A 15,900-nucleotide genomic window follows, 5' to 3' on the forward strand; every position below is an offset into this window, starting at 1 on the left:
GAGCAGGATCTGTCAAGCACCAGGGCCAGCTCTTAAGCTTAGTGCCTTTCTGAACCCTGTGACCCAGCAGCCCCCATCAACTCGTCCCACCTGCCATGCACAGCTCCTCCGTGCCCCTTCACCTGAGCTCATGCTATTCCTTCCGCCAGGTTGCCCTTCTTCTTCTCCACCAGGGGAAGACACTTGCCTGTAAGACCCAGTTCCAGTGTCACCCCTTCCTGACTGTATGAGGAAGAGTCAGTGACGGTGTTCTATGCTCCCAGAGAATTTGCCACATCGTGTTGTGATTCTGTTTCCACATCTGTCTCCCCCACTGGACTGAGAGCCTCACTCATCTTCATACCTCCCTGGTCACTACCTAGTGCCAGAACCATCCTCAGGGCAGGGGAGTGCTCAGGAAATAGGTGTTGAATAAAATGAGTGTATCCATCCATCCATCCATCCATCCATCCATCCATCCATCCATCCAGATGTACATACATATGTAAACATTCTGATGGTCAAATGGAACAATGTGGGCTGAAGAATAATGCAGGTAGAAGAACCTAAGATTACAGATTCTTGATTTGGGAGGAACTTTATTTTATTGTGCAAACAGTCTACAAATTTGAAACACACTCTATCAAGAAAGACACTGTGCTGTTAGGAAAGGGAGTGGGAGAGGGTGGCCCCACAAAACAGCGTAAAGTTCTAAAGAACTTGAGAGGAACACTCTGCAGGACCCTGTTCCAAGGGCACCTTTCTTAGAGTCTGTCCCTTAGACTCTGCTTCTTTTTGGCCACGTCGTCAAAAGGCTTCTTTATGAACAAAGTGAGACACATTATTTTTGCTTTCTTGAATTCTAAAGTGATTGTCTTGAGTCTCCTGGGTGAGACTCCTGTGAGGTGTGGCCCACTCTATTCCACAAACAAACCAGGAGATTGAAGATTCATCCCAATCCCATATCCTGTGAAAATGTGAAATCAAATCACCCCTAACAATTCCAAAATTAATGGAATCCTAACGTAACTCTAACTCTATGTAACGCTAAAGCTGAGTGTGCTGGTAATTAAGCTTCTAGCCCGCCCTTCCCAGCTCTGGGGTGCAGGGCCACCACGGGCTCCTTCCTGTGTGCACACCACCCCACCCCCACCATCAGCATACTGTCTCCACCCTGAGAGTGACAGCTGGTTCCAGTAGTGGCAGTTGGTTCCAGCTTGCCATTTTCCCAGCACTCCCATAACCAGCCTGATGATGCCCATTCAGAGACAGCAGCATGGGCTGGCCATATCCCCTCCCCAGAATTCTGCATCCAGCTCCTGGACCTTGGGCTCTGAGCCCTTGGGCCACATGTACCATTGGTAGTGCCTCCTCCTCAGAGGACTAACCCCCAACCCTAGGGCCACCTTCATATTTCTGAGTTTTGATATTCTCAACCTCTTCTCTTTGTTGTATGAGTCCTTGGGCTGGGAGCTTGCAGTTAAAATCAACATGATATCTCATTATCACTACTTTTTTTTTTTAATCTCTACTAGCTGGATAACAATGATCTATATTAAATTCTCTCTGTTGGAATAACTGATATAGTGTCTCTTGGTTGAAAGCTGACTAGCAGACTAAGAATTCTAACTCTAAATAATTCTGAGGGCCAGGTGCAGTGGCTCACACCTGTAATCCCAGCACTTTGAGAGGCCAACGCAAGTGGATCACCTGAGGTCAGGAGTTGGAGACCAGCCTGGCCAACATGGTGAAACTCGGTCAGGAGATCAAGACCATCCTGGCTAACATGGTGAAACCCCGTCTTTACTAAAAAAAAAACAAAAAACAAAAAACAAAAAAAAAAACAACAACAACAAAATTAGCCGGGCATGGTGGCGGGCGCCTGTAGTCCCAGCTACTCAGGAGTCTGAGGCAGGAGAACGGCGTGAATCCGGGAGGCAGGGCTTGCAGCGAGCCGAGATTGCGCCACTGCACTCCAGCCTGGGCGACAGAGCAAGACTCCGTCTCAACAACAACAACAACAACAACAACAACAACAACAAATTAGCTGGGCGTGGTGGCAGGTGCCTGTAATTCTAGCTACTTGGGAGGCTGAGGTAGGAGAATTGCTTGAACCCGGGAGGCAGAGGTTGCAGTGAGCCAAGATTGCACCACTTTACTCCAGCCTGGGTGACAGAGCAAAACTCCATCTCAAAAAACAAAAACAAAACAAAAAAACCCCTGAAAATTAAATAAAGAACAGAAAAAAAATTTGAATGGCAAATACAAAACTGAAAAGAAATAACTGAGAATAAATAACTCTGAAAATAGTTCAAAAACTAAATATCTCAGAAACTCTAAAAATTCAGAAAATATAATGTTAAATATGAAGTAATGCTGAAAATGAAATAACTAAAAACCAAATAACTTGAAAAAAGAACATAAAAACAAACAACTCAAATATAAAGTAACTGAAAATAAATACCTGTGAACATAAGCAACTCGAAAACCAGATAACTAGGGGAAACCCTTCATTAAAACATTTCACTCTAAAAATAAATAACTTTACAGTAGTTCATCAACTTCCAGTGAGTTTTTAATAGTCAAATAAGTTACCGTAAAAATAAATAGCTCAAAAACTCCAATAAGATAAAGTGAAATAACTATGACGGTAAATAACTCAGATAATAATTGTAAAGATAATTTAAAATAAATTCCGGCCGGGCGCGGTGGCTCACGCCTGTAATCCCAGCACTTTGGGAGGCCGAGGCGGGCGGATCACGAGGTCAGGAGATCGAGACCATCCTGGCTAACATGGTGAAACCCCATCTCTACTAAAAATACAAAAACAAAACAAAACAAAACAAAACAACAACAACAAAAAAATTAGCCGGGCGCCGTAGCGAGCGCCTGTAGTCCCAGCTACTCAGGAGGCTGAGGCAGGAGAACGGCGTGAACCCGGGAGGCGGAGTTTGCAGTGAGCCGAGATCGCGCCACTGCACTCCCGCCTGGGCAATAGAGCGAGACTCCGTCTCAAAAAAAAATAAAAAATAAAATAAATAAATAAATAAATAAATTCCAAGCAAATTAATTTGAACATCTATAACTCCTAAAACAAAATAACTACATATAAACAACTGAAAATGAACAACTCAACAACTAAATAACTTTGAAAATAAAGTAACTATAAACCAGTAACTGAAACTATGAAATTAAATACTAGAAAGCTACAAAGAAATGAAAATCAACTAATAAAACTAAAAATAAAATACAACTGAAAATAACAAAACTCATTTAAAAACTAATAAATCGATACATAAAATACCTCAGAAAGTAACTTGGAACGAACTCTCTGCAACGAAGCAATCTTGGCACTAACACGAACACCCCATGAACGCTCGCAGGGATTCTGGGAGGCGGACCGGGAGCTCCCAGTCTGCGGCCCCCGCCGGGTTTGAGCGGCTCCGGCTCCTCCAAGGCTCGGGCTAAGCGGCTCTCAACCGCTTCCCACCCCGCCCTGGAGAAATGTGGGCGTGTCTGCAGGCATTTTTGATTGTCACAATTTGGGGGTGGGGTGGAGGATGGGGTGGCGCATTCCTGGCACCTAGTGGGTAGAGGCCAGGGATGCTGCTAAACATCCTACCGTGGGAGCACAGAGAAGCCCACACAGCAAAGAACTGCCCGGCTCCGAACGTCAAAGTGGGCGGTTGAGAAGGCGTGGGCTGCGGGCTCTGCTCGCCTCTGCAGGCGCCTTAGAGCAGCTCCGAGGTCCCTCGTGCGGAGCTAGGCGCGCACCCAGGGCACCCCTCGGGTTCCTGGGAGGAGGCCCTGGTTGTCCCCTTCCTGCCGCCGCCGAGGCTCCTGCTGCTTTCTGCGTAGCTGGGCAGGGCCCGGGCCCCCACACCGCCTCTCCCGGGAATGCGGGCGCTCTGGGGCCGAGGAGCGGGGGTGTCCGCAGGGAGGTCAGCTCTCCGGGGCGGAGGTCCTCGTGCGCAGCGCCCTCGCCTGGAAACCAGCCGTCGACCCCGCAGGAGCCAGCCGGCCCGTGGACGCCCCAGCGCGCTCCTCCTCGGTGCTGCGGGTCGCCCTGCAATTCCGAGAAGAAAGTCAGAGACGCCGTGGCCCAAAGAGGCGCTTAGTCTTTCCTCGCTCACACTCACGTTTCCTCCTCATCGCGTTCTTCTTTTTCTCCCTGGGTGCTTTCTCCCCTCTCCAGGAAAGCGGATTTGGGGGAACAGGTTTCGTGGCTGTCGTCCGACTGGAAAAGGCCCGCGAGCTGGAAGGGAGGGGACGGGTGCACCCTCAGAGTTATTGCTGGAGGCTGTGGCCAGGCCGGGCAAGGTGGTGACTCCCGCTGGCAGGCTGAGGCCCACCCCAGCCCTCCCACCTGGGCCACGGGGCTCCCAGCAGGAGCCCCAGTTATGACAGGACACCAGCGCACCGCCAAGGAGACAGCCACGTGGGGACATGCCGGGCTAGCAGGGTCAGAGCCACTTTGAGGGTCTGGTGACCTCGGCTCCCTGGCTTAGCCAGGCCCTTATGGGTGAGAATCCTGAAGAGGGGGAGAGGGATGGAGGCGAGGGACAGGAGGCAGGAGGAGCTGATGAATAGGAAGGAGGAAGAAGATGAAAGAAACAAAAGGGAAGTAATTACACTCAGAGCGCTGCTCTCCTTTTCCATGTCTTCTGTACCTTCACAGTCTTCAAAGGTGTCCATGGAGCTAAACTCCCTGCTGGAGCAGCCTTAGGGAGAGAAAGAGAAGGATGGGGCCTCTGTGGGGTGGGAGGACAGCCCCTCTGTCTATGGCAGGGTGTAGCAGGCAGTGCCTGTTGCAGGCACAGTCCTCCCCATCTCTAACTCCTGCTCTCCCCAGGGCCTGCACTGCGCTGGGCTGTGAGGGGGTCTGTGATCTCCAGGCTGCATTTCCAGCGCCGAAATGCTGTAATTCACGAGAAGACATGTCCACATGCTGTTCATGGCCCTACCTCCCTGTTCCTCCAAGAAAACAGTTATTGTTTTTTGTGTTTGCCTGTCTTCTAACCATGCCTCCTTCCCTTCCTCCTCCCGTCTCTTTCTCACCCTCCCCTCCTTGCCTCCTTTTCTCTCCCCTAATTAATGTCCATTTCCCATCTCCCTGGCAGCCTCTGCCAAGTGTCACTGCTCCCCATAAGGGAAAATCAGAGGAACAAGCAAGTGCATCCATCCTGCCTCTCTCTGCAGTGAACTGATTAATTAATCTATCAGTCTTGGCTATGGCGCACATGTTACGTCCCCGGGTGGTGTTGGACACTGTGGGGAACAGCAGCCACTGCCAAATACTGAGCAACTGCCCTGTGCCTGGTGGTATGTCAGGTGTTTGTCAAAGTTTAAGCCTCACAACCCTGTAAGGGTCTCAGCCCCCTTTACAGTTGGGGAAACAGACAGCAATGGTCACTTGGCCAGGTCCTCTTGGCCTGTGGCAGGGCAGCTGGCTTCTCCAGCACTCCTGCTCTTTACGCCCGCTCTGAGTGAGATGGAGTCTCTGCCCAACACGGCTTACAAGCCAGGGTAGGGAGCCGAGCATCTGCAGAAAGGTCCTAACACAGGGCAGCCTCAGACTGAGGGTCAGCTGAGTAGTCCACGTGGCGGGAGCCATGCTAGGAGACTGTCTGCTCAGGCGAGAATTCAGGGAGGTTTGGGCAGGCCTTGAGGGGAGGACAGGACTGGAGAGGGAGGACATTCTGGGCAGAGGCATGGCTGGAGGGCGGTAGGCTGCAGTGGAGGGAGCTGCAGTTATCTGGGTGAGCAGGCAGCGAACAAGTGATGTCTCCTGGGCTGCTGCCCCAGGCCCCCGACAAGCCACATTCTGGGCCCCAGGCCCTCCCCAGAGCAGATCAGTGGGGGCTGTGTGAGTAACACCGGGGCGGGGGGGCAGCTGGGCAGCACCTCCCTGGAGGCCCCTCTGAAATCCCGCCTGACTCTGGCAGGCTCCGAGGGGGCTGGACACCCTCCTCTCAGGTTGAAGCAAGTCCTGGTTGAATTCCTAGTCCCAGGAGGTGGGAGGGGCAAGGGGTGGAGGGCAGAGGAGAAACTGCGTCAGGGATGTGCCCCCTGCCTTCATCCTCCAGATGGGACTTCGGAGCATCTGACGAAACCCCAAGACTCCGCTTTAGAGAAGTCATCCAGCCCTGGAGTCCCCTTATGCCAAGAACAAGCAGTGAGAATGGAAGAATGATTATCTTGCTGAAAGTTCTGTGACGGAGGGCTAGAGGGACAGAGGGAACCATGCCCTTGACCATTCCCTGCATGAATAGGAAGGGCTGTGTCTCCAGGGTCCATGGCCTCTGTGCCCCGGATGATGCCAGCGCTGCCAGGGACCACAGAGCCACCCACTGGGAGGCTGGGGGTTGGCCTGGCTCAGGAGCCTTCGTCAGCCATAGACAACCACAGCCTGGGGTGGGCAGGGCTGGGAGGCGACACAGGAACTGAAAAACCTGACAAGCTCCAGCCCCTCCGCAGGGTAAGTGGTATTTCCAGGTAAAATGATTAGCTGGTTCCAGCCCCTCCGCAGGGTAAGTGGTATTTCCAGGTAAAATGATTAGCTGGTTCCAGCCCCTCCGCAGGGTAAGTGGCACCTGGGGTAAAAGGACTGCCTGGAGCTGGCAGCTGCTTTCCCTCCTCTCTCGCGGGCCCTGCAGGGAAGCAGGGAAGGGGAGGGGGCACAGCGCTGGGCACGGAGGGGCTCTCAGACCCTGGACTCAACTGTTTCAGGGTCCTCTGAAACAGTCAACTGTTTTATCTAGCCCATTCCCCGCCTCCAGGCGAGGATTTGCCTGAGCCTGGAAAGAGGAAGGATCCTCCCAGCGCCGTCAATCCCAGATTCCACCTCCCTGTGGGGGACTGTCAGCGCAGGCCCTGACAACGCAGAGAAAGACACAGGACCCACCTGGGCCAGTGACAGCAGGAGCTCCGGGTGCCACAGGTGAAGGTGGGGACGCCTGGAGCACCACGGGGGGCCTGGTTTAGTCTAGAGCCAGGTTTTCCATACTCCTTAGAGTGCAACCTCAGGGAGATGCAAATTTTACCCCCTAACACAGCATACACGCAGAAATACATTTATACAATTCAAACACAAGCGGACGGAACAATATTTACCCTTAGAGTGTGTGAAGTCCTCATCTGTCCCACCTCATCCTATCGTGCTCTGTTCTATCCTAGGAGACAAAGCAGGAGGAGGGCTGCGGAGGTTGGGGAGTCTCATCCAGGCCCTTGGGGGACACGTCTCTCCTGAGACAAGCTGCAGCTGCTCTGGGTGTGCCCTCGCCCGTCTCCCCCCAGGCCCCAGGTTCCTGGCAGCAGAGACAGTAACCTATTCACCAGGTATCCCCCAAGGCTCCTGGAAGAAACCCAGAATTCTCAGAACCAGAAAAGCTTAGACAGCATCCTGCAGGCAAAGCCCCTGGTTCTCTGGGGAGGAAAGTGCGGCTCACGGGGCGCCCCGCCAGGGATGGTAATTGACCACCAGGCTGTGGGCCTTGTGGGGACTGGCTGAAGGCCCTGTGGGAGCTGAGTCAGGGCCAAGACCTGGGTGTCCTGACGCCTAGAGACCATGTTCCCTTCCTCACCCAGGCCTTCCAGTCCCAGCCCTGGGCTTTTATTTACTTATTTTGGAGACAGTGTCTGGCTTGTCACCCAGGTTGGAGTGCAGTTGTGTGATCACGGCTCACTGCAGCCTTGACTTCCTGGGTTGAACTGATCCTCCCACATCAGCCTCCTGAGTAGCTGGGAGCACAGGCACATGCCACCACACCCAGCTAATTTTTGTATTTTTTAGTAGAGATGGGGTTTTACCATGTTGGCCAGGCTGGTCTCGAACTCCTGAGCTCAACTGATCTGCCCACCTTGGCCTCCCACAGTGCTGGGATTACAGGTGTGAGCCATCGTGCCCAGCTTCTGGGCTGACTTTTGCTGTCTTACATCATCTACATATTTAATCCCCTGCTGGATTCACTGGTCATGGGCTCTGAGGTCCTAAGAGTCTTAGGCACTAAGGAGCTGGCAGCACTGAGGGGACCCCAAAATCTCAGACTCAGGATCTGGCCAATCACAGGCATGTGAGGGAACAACTGAGAGGCCCATTGCCCCACAGCAGGAGAAGGTGCTCTGGAGTCAGTCAGACCTGATTCTCACTCTGTCACTCACTAGCTGTGTGATCTTGGATACATCACTTAACCTCTTGAGGATCAGCTTCCTTATCTCTAAAATGGAGATAATAACATCGATTTTGCAGTCTTGGTATGAGGATTAGCAAATCTTCTGATAAAGAAAAATGCCTGGTACATCATAGGAACTCAACAAATAATACCTGATTATTGTGCATAGCAATTACAATAATACTAAAGAGAGGGTCTCAAAACAGCTCTGGGCACTCCAGGTGTGCTATTATTACTTACATTTCGGGGAGGTTTGTCTGCCATTGTCTCGTCCTTATAAACACTCAGAGAAGGAAACATATTATAAGGATAATAAATGGCTTTAAAAAGAAACAGAGCAAACACACACACACACACACACACCCCTCAGAAAAACCATGCCAAACACACAGGCTCTTGACAAATATTCAATCTGATTATAGCAAAACTGTTTTGTTTTGCTTTTTTTTGTTTGTTTGTTTTTGAGACGGGGTCTCGCTCTGTCGCCCAGGCTGGAGTGCAGTGGCGTGATCTTGGCTCACTGCAACCTCCGTCTCCCGGGTTCAAGCAATTCTTCTGTCTCAGCCTCCTGAGTAGCTGGGACTACAGGCACACGCCACTATGCCTGGCTAATTTTTGTATTTTTAGTAGAGACAGGGTTTCACCATATTAGTCAGGCTGGTCTCGAACTCTTGACCTCAGGTGATCCACCCGCCTCGGCCTCCCAAAGTGTGAGATTACAGGCATGAGCCACCATGCCCAGCTGATTATAGCAAAATTCTAAGTGATAGTTGCATTCTTGGAAAATGAATGGAACGACTTTTGTCCCAGCCAAGATCTAGTGGTGTGTTGGGGCAGATACCCCGAGTCTCTGGGGCACTCTCAGTCTATGTATCAGATAAGCATAAGGAGTATTGGTGGAGAAGGACAAGAATGGGAAAGGTGTGCGATGAAAATTCCTGCAGATAAGGACTGGTGAGAGTATTCTCTTTCAAAACCCTTAGTCGACAATCTTTCTGGTGCACATCAGATAAGCTGAATGGTTTAGGAAATCTAGTGTTCACATTTAGTGCTTAGAATTCTAAGCTTTTTTATTTTGCTTAAACAAATGGAATGAAATTTATTAGCAAGTGAACCTAGTAGTGAGCTGAAATTATTCTCACCAGCATACATATTTTTGGTAAATTACAGACTTTGAAGACAAAATCATGGTGTTTCCCTTACCGTCCACTGGATGGCACAAAGAGACCATTGTAGATCCTGCTGGTTCGGCGGTAGTGCTCACGCCATAGATATTAAATGGGCAAATTCTATTTTTATTGTCTTTCAAACTAGATTTTTCTCTATGCACAACTTTTTTTTCCTTTTCTTTTTTCTTTCTTTCTTTCTTTTTTTGATGGAGTCTTGCTCTGTCGCCAGGCTGGAGTGCAGTGGCACGATCTCGGCTCACTGCAACCTCCGCCTCCTGGGTTCAAGTGATTCTCCTGCCTCAGCCTCCTGAGTAGCTGGGACTACAGGTGCGTGCCACCACGCCCAACTAATTTTTTTGTAATATTAGTAGAGACAGGGTTTCACCATGTTGGCCAGGATAGTCTCGATCTCCTGACCACGTGATCCGCCCACCTTGGCCTCCCAAAGTGCTGGGATTACAGGCATGAGCCACCGCGCTTGGCCAATTATGCACAACTTTTTAAGGACCATCTCAATCACACAAACTAAAGGATATCATTTTCACTTGGGGGTGGGAGGTGGTGTGCTGCTTAAAAGCAATGCCTAAACCCCCTGGGCTTTCCTTCCTTTCACTTGGAAGAACCAAGTGAAAGGAACTAACTGCTAACAATTCCATGCTTTCAGAGATCTAGGCACTAGCGTAAGGGCTTAATCTCATTTAATCCTCACGGCAAGACTGTACAGTATTATCTCCATTTTGTAAAATAGATGATAAAAAGAACTTAAGCACAGAGAGGCTATAGAATCCATCCAAAGAGATGGAGCTGCACTTGAGGCTGGGTCTTTGAGACCTGAGTTTGAGCCCTTCATCATTGTGTTGTGCGTGCTGCTAACCAATTTCCCCTCTCTGTCGTCTAGGATTTAATACATGGGGTCACATTCTGTCTGATCCATCCCAGTAGCTCTCCAGAGCTCCCAAACAGAGAGAGTTCCAAAATATTTCTAGGGGTACTAGGCTTGGTTACAGTCTTTTGCTTCGTGGCCCGGAGTATAAACGTGGATATCTTAGGCTGGTCTATAGCTGAAACGTCTATTTCATTTGCAAGCCTATCTTTGGCCAGGAGGAAGTGAATCATTCTTGAGAACATCTAATTAATTGCTTTCAGATTCCACATGTTGACATTCTCAGGGCACATTTTTTTTTCTGTGCATTTCTGTTGTCAAAGTCCCTGCCAGCTCCTAAGGCAGTCTGAGCTGGCTGTCTTAGATTTTCAGAGCTGCTGGAAGCTGGCGGGGGGTGGGGGCGGTGGGTCAAAGAAACTTTATAACCTAGTTTTACCTCCCAGCTAAGCCACCAGCTGCCCTCAAATGTTCTGGATTGGAATAAGCCCAAAGATGAGTGGCAGGAGGGAAGGGCAAGCCGATATGGTTTGGTTCAGTCAAAGCCTTGGCCATTTCATCAGAATTTTAATGGAAAATTTCCAATAAGATTAAAATATAAAGTCACCCCAATTTTAGTATGGCTCCATTTTTTTTAAAAAAAAATCATGCATATCTTTGTTTTGCAATGGGGTCTTACTCTTGCCCAGGAGAGGTGCAGTGGTACAATCATGGCTCACGGCAGCCTCAACCTCCTGAGCTCAAGCAATCCTTTCACCTCAGCCTGCCAAGTAGCTAGGATTACAGACACCCACCACCATGCCCAGCTAATTTTTTAAAAAAATTTTTTGTAGGTCCAGTGCAGTGGCTCATGCCTGTAAATCTCGGCACTTTGGGAGGCCGAGGCAAGTGGATCACCTGAGGTCAGGAGTTTGAGACCAGTCTGGCCACAATGGTGAAACCCCCGTCTCTACTAAAAACACAAAAATGAGCGAGGTGTGGTCGTGGGCACCTGTAATCCCAGCTACTCGGGAGACTGAGGCAGGAGAATCACTTGAACCAGGAGGTGGAGGTTGCAGTGAGCCAAGGTCGCGCCATTGCACTCCAGCCTGAGCAACAAAAGTGAAACTCCGTCTTAAAAGTTTTTGTAGAGATGGGGTCTTGCGATATTGCCCAGGCTGGTCTCAAACTCCTGGATATCAAGTGATCCTCCTGCTTTGGCCTCCCAAAGTGTTGGGATTACCGGCATGAGCCACCACAACTGACCAAATCATGCATTTCTATAGACAACGTCTGCAAGAAGATATTAATGGTGATTATATCTGGTTATGTTGGATTTGTATTTTTATTTGTACTTTTCTGTATTTTCTAAATTTCTGACATTCTACATGTGTATTCCTTTAATAATCAGAAAAGGAAACTTAAAATAGTTAAAACCAATTGGTCAGATATGTAAAATAACCCACCATCTCTCCAGAGAGGGCTGTTTGCTAGAACTTATTTTCTTCATTGAAATACTAGAGTGCCCCAATAAGTTTGAATAACACACACAAAAAAAATGATAATGAAAGTAACTAAATTATCTAGGCCCAAAAGGAAATGCCACAAAAATTGGCAAAGAAACAACCATGACGTGCTATACTGGATAGCTCCTAGGCCCCCTTGGAGACCCTGAGGTACCCAACGAGGGACCTATAGTAAGGCTGGCAGACAGGTTCTTCCTCTGTTAGCTCTGAGGTACAACAGTTATTCTCATTTTTATGTCTTTCACATGGCCAGGACTTTGCAAATCAGGGGCAAAGTGAATTCAGAATTAAAAATTTTCAGCACCATCCAAGTCAGTAAAACAGTCTTAGCTTATATCCTTTATTTATTTATTTACTTATTTAGGATGGAGTCTCGCTCTGTTTCCAGGCTGGAGTGCAGTGGCATCATCTCGGCTCACTGCAACCTCCGCTTCCTGAGTCCAAGTGATTCTCCTGCCTCAGCCTCCTGAGTAACTGGGATGACAGGCACGTGCCACCATGCCCAGCCAATTTTTGTATTTTTAGTAGAGACGGGGTTCTACCATGTTGGCCAAGATGGTCTCGATCTCTTGACATCCTGATCCTCCCGCCTTGGCCTCCCAAAGTGCTGGGATTACAGGCGTGAGCCACCGTGCCCAGCCCTTTATTTTTACTGTAAGCTGCCAGAGAGAGGCTGGTTAACCAACAGCACTCAAAACAGCACACCCACCTGTCTGCTGACTGTCCCATCTGGAAATTGTGTAGGTCCTTAGTGAATCTTACCTTCTTCCCTTCCCCTACCCAGACCCCATCCCAGCTGGCATGTGGAATCCTTTCCCTTTCTCTTCATGTCAATAGACCAGCAGGCAAAGAGAGCAGTTACCATAGTGGAAGGAGAAATGGGTCCTGGTCGTCGTGAGAAGGCAGGGCTGCTGCTTAACAGAGGCCGAGAGGGACATGTCTGATGCTCAGGTGATCCACTAGGACATCTCGCAATACCCCCACGCCCAGCTGTAACTATGATGGCCAAGTCCAAGAACCACAGCCTGATAAGAGTCTAGGACCCCCACTATACATGCCACCAGTAGAAGTGCCAGATGGGGAGAGGGGTGTCTAGAATGAGTAGGAGGGAGAGAATGATGACAAGGCACAGCCGAGGACCAACTGCAGCAGCAGGTGGCAGCCACAGATTGAGTTAAGTAGGATTCTTGCTGTGTTCCCTAGTGGAAGTGTCTCCCTTGTCGAGACCTACTGAGGTTAAAGTTGGAGACATGGGGAGAAAAAAATGTCCCCGTGTTCATCACTGGAGTCATGATGGGCAAGGTCACAACTCATTTGACTTCTTGGCTCCCAGATTCATATACTCTGCCTCTTGGGGGCATAACACCATAATACAGCCATTGGTTCAGTTGTATGCTGCATCCTGAGGGACAGCACTCCCTCCCTGCAGTGCCATGTCCAAACTGCTGCCCCACCTCACTTTCAAGAGGCTGTCCCACTACTCTATCAGGCTGCCAGCTTCTGAATGTGGTGGTAAGACTGTGTCCTGTGATCACATGTCTATGGCTGATTCTCTTTTGCCATACTGAGTCCCCTGATCAAAGCAGTGTTATACAGCCTGGCGCGGTGGCTCACGCCTGTGATCCCAGCACTCTGGGGGGCAGAAGCGGATGGATCACCAGAGGTCAGGAGTTCAAGACCAGCCTGGTCAACATGGTGAAACCCTGTCTTCTCTACTAAAAATACAAAAATTAGCTGGGTGTGGCATGAGCCTGTAATCCCAGCTACTCAGAAGGCTGAGGCAGGAGAATCACTTGCACCCAGGAGGTGGAGGTTGCAGTGATCCCTGATGGCGCCGTTGCACTCCAACCTGAGCGACGAGAGTGAAACTCTATCTCAAAAAAAAAAAAAAAAAAAAGCAATGCTATATGATTGATCACACACTGTACTTTCTAGCCTGAAGGGGTCTGATAAAATCAACTTGTCTCCTCAAGGGACAGTACCAAACTGGGGGCTCAGCACTGACCTCTGCTGGCACGTCGGACATTTAACAGTGGTAGCAGCTAGAGCAGTCTTGAAGACACGGAGCCCTCACTGCTGGGGCCGAGCACTGCTGGGTTCAATTCTGCTACCAAGGCTTCTCCATTTCCGAGCCCGTGGTGCAGGCACTAGGGTGCCTAAGAGGAAGTGGACTAACTGGACTTCTGCTATGCACCTTCTTTAGTGGGCATTAAAGCACAGTTCAAAGACTCTCACATTTTGAGTTAACCCCCACAGGCCTGTGTGCCCCTTCTCCAGTCAGGTCATGTTGTCATTTGATCCTAGTTATTATCCTGAAAGGGTTCAGGAAGGGAGGTGGGGACAGATCTTGAGAAGGGCAAACATTGCCTTGTATGCCTCATCTGAGGCTTCCGCATAGTCTTAGGGGACTGGGAACTGTCTTAAGTGAATCTCACCTTCTTCCCTTCCCCCAGCCAGGCCCTAGCCCTACTGGCATGAGGAATCCTATCTCTTTGTCCTCATGCCAGGAGACCAGCAGGCAAAGAGAGCAGTTACCATACTGGAAGGAGAAATGGGTCCTGGTCATCAGAAGGAGGTACTCCTCAAGGTACAGTACCTGAGGGAGACACTTCCACTAGGGAACACAGCAAGAATCCTACTTAACTAAATCTACAGCTGCCGCCTGCTGCTACAGTTGGTCCTTGGCTGTACTTTGTAGTACAAGGCGGAGTAGGCCACTGCTGCCAGCCCAGGAGGTCAAGGGCATTTACCCAGACATCCTCATTCCCAGCTTTTGGGTCCCTTATCTTCCCTCTCAGGATCTGACTTTTCCTGCTCATCTACTGGCACTAGGAGTCCAAAATGACCAGATGGCAGACTCACCTAGGCTGAGAATTCTTCCTTCTCTCAAATTCTGCCACTTTTACCGGCCCAGTCTGCCTCTGCTATAGGAGATGAGAGGCTAAATGTTGGCAGGGAGGCCCCCTGCTTCTGATCCTGTGTTTTAAATTGGTAATTAGTCTGACCCTGTTACTTTCTCTCTTCAGTGCATCAATGGGAAGCTCTTAGCAACAGCCTTCCAACTCTACCTTCCTGATAGATAATATTTTCCTCAAAGCTCTCAAACGCTAGAGACATTGCACCAGCTGGCGTGTCCCCATCCACCTGTATCTAATCCCAGGTCACCACAGGTGAAGGTCTGAGCAATTGAACTGCTACAGCAGGCCAGGCACCAGGACTCTCAACACTCCACTTAACACCAATAATGAGGTCCTCGTGGCCATTTGGCCTGCAGTGAGCCAACACCAGAATTCCATCCATTCTGGGACCCCTCCTGCTACTAACGGTCTTCAGTCAGTTTCCCCAGAAGCAGACTATGCAAGTGTGTTATTGACAAACGGCTTTCAGATGAAACCTGGAAGACAGTGAGGGCCAAAGCTAGGGCAGGGAAGAAGCCAGGCACAGACGTGGGCTTAGCAGAAGTCTAGCATCAGCCTGATCCCCTGGGCAGTACTGGAGCATGGATGGCACCACAGGTTACCATCTTGAGACAGAAGGACTGGCTTCTGTACCCTGAATCAGTAAGCTATTGGTGGGCCATTAGCCACCCTTAGGGGAGGACATAACCTCACAGGCATTTCCTGGCTGGACGACCCTGGGCAGCTGAGGGCAACTGTCTGAAGGGCACAACTGTGAGCCATTGTCAGCTAACCTCACAGCAGCAGAGACATGGGGCCAACAGCCTATAAAGAGGGTCTGGGCAGGCTGTCAATACTCTCTACTGTAATACTGTATATGTGGTTTATTTTGAAAACTTTTTTAGAAGGCTTTATTTTATTTTATTTTATTTTTTTGAGAAGGAGTTTCGCCCTTGTTGCCAAGGCTGGAGTGCAATGGCACGATCTTGACTCACCACAGTCTCTGCCTCCTGGGTTCAAGCGATTCTCCTGCCTCAGCCTCCCGAGTAGCTGGGATTACAGGCATGTACCACCATGCCCAGCTAATTTTTTGTATTTTTAGTTTCATCATGTTGGCCTGGCTAGTCTTCAACTCCTGACCTCAGGTGATCCCCCCGCCTCGGCCTCCCAAAGTGCTGGGATTACAGGCGTGAGCCACCGCACCCGGCTGACTTTATTTTTTTAGAGCAGTTTTAGGTTCACAGAAAAACGGAGAGGAAGGTACAAAGATTTCCCATATATCCCCTGTGCCCACACATG

At 49.7% G+C, this 15,900-nt stretch overlaps 1 protein-coding gene across 1 annotated transcript in view; it reads right to left on the bottom strand.

Moving 5' to 3' along the window:
• Positions 1–563: 563 nt before the first annotated feature.
• The window catches only part of MCF2L2 (MCF.2 cell line derived transforming sequence-like 2), a 247,265-nt gene continuing 231,928 nt past the window's right edge, over positions 564–15,900 (bottom strand). The window contains exons 28-30 of the mRNA XM_054479976.2: positions 4,612–4,700; positions 4,119–4,234; positions 564–4,045 (exon numbers count right to left, since the gene is read on the bottom strand). Of these exons, the coding sequence (XP_054335951.1) occupies positions 3,922–4,045; positions 4,119–4,234; positions 4,612–4,700 (329 nt within the window). The 3' untranslated portion in view covers positions 564–3,921. The remainder of the gene's footprint in view (positions 4,046–4,118; positions 4,235–4,611; positions 4,701–15,900) is intronic.

The sequence above is a fragment of the Pongo pygmaeus genome, chromosome 2, assembly GCF_028885625.2.
Source record: "Pongo pygmaeus isolate AG05252 chromosome 2, NHGRI_mPonPyg2-v2.0_pri, whole genome shotgun sequence".
In the NCBI taxonomy this organism is placed as follows: Eukaryota; Metazoa; Chordata; class Mammalia; order Primates; family Hominidae; genus Pongo; species Pongo pygmaeus.